Raw genomic sequence first — 4,892 nt, 5'->3', positions numbered from 1 at the left:
TGGGGCCTGAAAAGGTTTCAACCGTGGAAATCATTATTTCCAATGTTTCCTGTGGTACGGTCCACTTGAGATTTTTATATAGCTTCAATTTTGGGCTCAACGCCTAAAATTAGATGAAAAAACATATAAAGGGTGTGGATAAATCATATAAATTCACAGTGGGCCCAACTGAATTTTCTCAGTATGACAATCCGATTTCTTGACCGAGTGTGCACGGCGGAAACGGAGAAAGATCCGTTAACGGATCTAACGGAGTAGCATTTATACCCAGGGAACATGCCATTGGTATCTTACCAATGGCGTTTTGCCACATCACTTCAGTGGCGTTTTCGCTACTGAACCGTTCAGTATCCAATCCGCTCCCGTCATGGTGACCTAACTGGGCCCATCCCAGAAAACCATTTAAGAGTTCTTTTTGAACTGTCGCGACGAAGCATCCAAGGTGTGTCTCCACCCACTGGGGCCCACATGCTTGGAAACTTACGGATAATATGCAATAAGGAACATGTTTGGAAACTTACACTGAACGGATGGACGTGACCATCAATTTATAAAAATTAGAAAAAAAATTCAATGGCTATCATTTAACTCCAAAAATCAAAGTCTAAAAACATCAACTGAGCTTAATGATAAAACAACAGCATATCTAGATACTATCAAACATATGCACAGCTCAAACAGTTTTACTATCGCAGCATGTGGGCCCCAGTGGTGAGCGACATACGATGGAACATTAGTCGCAACAGAGGCAAAACGAACTCCGGTAAGAAAGTCGTCCTAGACTCCCCAACAACTTCTCTCTCTTCTTATAAAGAGACCCTTTTCTCTCTCTCATTTCCGCAGTCGTTTTGGGAATTTCTCTCTCAATGGAACTCTCTTCGATTCATTTCTATCAGAGCTTGAAGAGATATTGGCACCGAAGGAACTACCAACGCCTCGAAGGCACGTGCAAGAGGCACGTGAGGGTGTCGAGGCTGGGGGGGAGCAGCAAGAAACGCCGATTCTGGAAGATCCGCACGATTCCGAAGCTGAGGCTGAAGCTGAAGCTCCCCTCGCCGATCAAGATCGCGGCTTGGCTCCGAGACGCTTACGTGGAAGCCATGCTTGCTCTGCAGGGGTCCACCGGCTACCTTCACAGCGGCGGGGACGGTTTTGGCGGGAAAAGGATACCGAGAGGGCGCGTTGCCAAGGCGTCGGCTCGGGATTTCGAGAACCGGATGATGTTTGAGATTTATAAGTCGATTCTCGATTCCAGGGAATTATCTACCCTTTGAAAGGGCTCTTTTGTAATTTTCTTTAACTTCATCGCACGTGCCAATCTCTAGGTGGGCCCGCGTTGAAGATCCCCCGGCCCACCGTATGATGAATGGCCCGGATCTTACACCTGCTACTCATGTTTTCTGTTTAGAAGTGTGAACATATAAGTTATGATACGTGGCCCCACATATTTGCAATCTATACACGCGCTAATACAGAGAAATGAGACCTACGGTTCCGTGATCCAGACCGTTGGTCTGTTGGGTCCGCCGCAGATGGAGAGTTTCATAATTTTGTATAAAAGAGATGGTGTATTTTTCACTAATAAAACTTTCTGGACAATCCCATCCATCAATTTCTTTTGACCATTAACTAGATTTGTTTTTCCTCGGATAGTTTGGCATGTCTAAATAAGTTTTATACACGGGCCATCCATGTAAGGGTCCAATGTATGGGTGTACCGTTTGGGAGAAAAATCTCATGCCGGTATCATCCAACCGGACGCAGATTGCGTCCTACCCCGCCCGTCTCTGGCTGGGAACGGTCAGGGGCTTTGAGTGGTCACCATGATGTATGGGTCTTATCCACACTGTTCATCCATTTTTTCATATCATTTTAGGGTATGAGCCCCAAAATGAGGCAGGTCTAAGTTTCAAGTGGACTACACAATGGGAATTAAACTCTTACCGTTCAAAGCTTTTTGAGGGCCACAATGGAGCTGATATTTGTATTTTCTCTTCATCCAGGTCTTTGTAACTTTATGAATAGGTTGGATGGCAAATAAAAATCTCTGTGGGCCCTAGAAAAGTTTCAACAGTGAGAATCATTATCACCTCTGCTTCCTATGGTGTGGCCCACTTGACCATTGTATCTAACTCATTTTTAGCCTTAAACTTAAAATGATAAGAAAAAAAATGAATGGACGGTGTGGATAATACCCATACATCACGGCGGCCACTCAAAGGCCTGCTCGGTTCCGAGCTGAGACAGGCCCGCGTCCTATCCAACCATGGCTCCAAGGGACGCGGGTTGCGTACTAAGCCCGTCCCCGCCCGTCTCCAACTCGGAACGGGCAGTAGCTTTGAGTGGCCACCGTGATGTGATGTATGGGTCTTATCCACACCGTCCATCCATTTTTTCCGTATCATTTTAGGACACAAGCCTAAAAATGAGGCAGATCCAAGCTCAAGTGAACTACACAATGAGGATTAAACTCTTACCATTGAAAACTTTTTGTGGGCTACATAAGTGTTGGATGGAGTTGATATTTGTTTATTCTCTTTATCTAGGTTTATGTAACTTTATAAATAAGTTGGATGGAAAATAAACATCATGGTGGGCACTAGAAAAGTTGGTGAAAATCATTATCACCGCTGCTTCCTTTGGTATGGCCCACTTAAGCCTTGTATCTTCCTCATTTTTGGGTATATAACCGAAAATGATACGGAAAAATTGATGGACAGTGTGGATAACACCCATACATCATGGTGGCTACTCAAAGCTGCTGCCTGTTCCTGACTATTTATTCAAATTTTAAGGAAATTTACAAAAAAATTACCTAATTACACTTACTATATTTTCAGAAAAGTTTTCAAAAAGCTGCTTCAATAATTGATTAATTATCACTTATGTCACGGTCCGAGCAAATGGGTTGGTGGCTTAGGTTGGCCCCACTATAATATTTATGTAAAATCCAACCACCATTACAAGTCACTCCATGTTAGGCCAAAGGCCCAAAAGCCAACTAAATTTGTGATACGTGTACCACTTGATTGTAAATAGTATAAAGGGGTACCACGTGTCCTTTAAATTGTTTCGCGTGGCTCACATGAAACACGGAAGAGTATTATTTTTTTACATTGGCCAAATTGTTTATATGAAATTTAATAGTTGGAGTGGATTTAATATAATTATTATGGTGGTAGGTGTTGAGGGCCTTGCAAAAAATCTTAGGATCTAACCTCTCAAAACAAACAAGAATTATGGAATAATAAAGCAATAAAATAAATCAAAGCATAAACCACACCATACAAGAGATTTTTACAAAACTCTTAAAAATGTAAAAACGACGGGACCTCGTCCAGATCAACAATCCACTATAAAGTAGAATGTTACAACCTTCTTCACTCATATAGGAGTGGATAAGCAATAAGAGAATAAAAGAAAAAACTAGAGAGATCTCACCGATCACGAGGATGTAGAAGCGCTAAGACGTCGACTCCTTTTTATAAGCTTCCTCTCTCTCTTTTCTCTCACTCTCTCACCTTTGATAGCCCTAAACCCTTTAGCAAACCCTTGCAAAGCTTTAGGAAACCATCTTGTCATCCCTAGAAAAGCCCTAGGCACCCCTATTTATAGTTTAGGAAACTCCTTTCCGCACCTTGTTGCGAAATGACTCAAAATTTCGCAATTCGCATAAAATCGCTGAACGAATTTGCATAACCTCGACTGGTCGAGCAGGGTACTCGAGTGGCCCACTCGACTGGTCGAGCACCTCCCTCGACTGGTCGAGCAGGGTACTCGAGTGGCCCACTCGACTGGTCGAGCACCTCCCTCGACTGGTCGAGTACCCCGGATAAAAAATATTAGATGGTTGCTAGACTTTGAGTTGAGCCCCACTCAACCAGTCGAGAGCCACCCAGGACCGGTAAAGCAGCACTGTAAACTACTCCGATTTTTCACCCTGCTGCCCCATCTCTCTTTTGAACTGAGGAGGAAAACCTTATCAAATCTCCCCCTTTCTGACTCAGAAGAAATTCACCTTTTTCAAACCAGCCTGGTTTTTACAAACCTCAAACTTACCCTTGAGCAAAGTTTTAGTTATCATGTTTGACTCATTATCGTCCGTGTGGACCTTCTCAAGCTGTAAAACCTTCTGTTCCAAGGTATCCCTGATCCAGTGATACCGAATCTCTATGTGCTTCGACTTAAAGTGCTGACTTGGATTCTTGCTCAAGTGTATAGCACTTTGACTATCATAATAGACCACGTGCTTCTCTTGCTTCAGGCTAAGTTTCTGTGGGAACCTCTTCATCCAAAGCATCTCTTTACATGCCTCTTTGACTGCAATATACTCGGCCTCTATCGTCGACAATGCTACGACCTTCTGTAGCTTGCTCTGCTAAGAAACCATCCCCCCTACAAACGTAAACATAAACCCCGATGTAGACTTCCTGGAGTTTATGTAGCTTGCCATATCTGCATTTGTGTAGCCCTTTAACATAGGTTTTCCGTCACCATAGCATAGGCTCAGCCTAAATGAGCCTCTTAGATATCTTAGTATCCATTTCACTGCTGCCCAATGCTCTTTACCAGGAATGACAAGATAGCGGCTGACAACACCAACTGCATATGCTATGTCCAGGCATGTACACACCATAACATACATCAAACTTCCTATAGCTGATGCGTAGAGTGTCTTCTGCATATCTTCCACCTCTGCCTTTATCTTGGGACACTGTCTGTCGCTCAATCTGAAGTGACCATCCAGTGAAGTACTGACCGGCTTTGCTACATTCATATTGAATTGCTTTAGGATTTTCTCAATATACCGCTCTTCTGACAGCCAAAGCTTCCTACTACTTCTGTCACGGGTTATCTCCATTCATAGGATCTGTTTAGCCGGGCCCAAGTCT

At 43.4% G+C, this 4,892-nt stretch overlaps 1 protein-coding gene across 1 annotated transcript; it reads left to right on the top strand.

The window, feature by feature from the left end:
• Positions 1–820: 820 nt before the first annotated feature.
• On the top strand, positions 821–1,343 carry LOC131237797 (uncharacterized). The gene has a single exon (XM_058235791.1). It carries the CDS (start codon positions 867–869, stop codon positions 1,272–1,274), a length of 408 nt encoding a protein of 135 aa, XP_058091774.1. The 5' UTR covers positions 821–866; the 3' UTR covers positions 1,275–1,343.
• Positions 1,344–4,892: the final 3,549 nt, after the last annotated feature.

The sequence above is a fragment of the Magnolia sinica genome, chromosome 2 (genome assembly GCF_029962835.1).
Source record: "Magnolia sinica isolate HGM2019 chromosome 2, MsV1, whole genome shotgun sequence".
In the NCBI taxonomy this organism is placed as follows: domain Eukaryota; kingdom Viridiplantae; phylum Streptophyta; class Magnoliopsida; order Magnoliales; family Magnoliaceae; genus Magnolia; species Magnolia sinica.
This window is presented reverse-complemented; position numbering and strand designations above follow the sequence as displayed.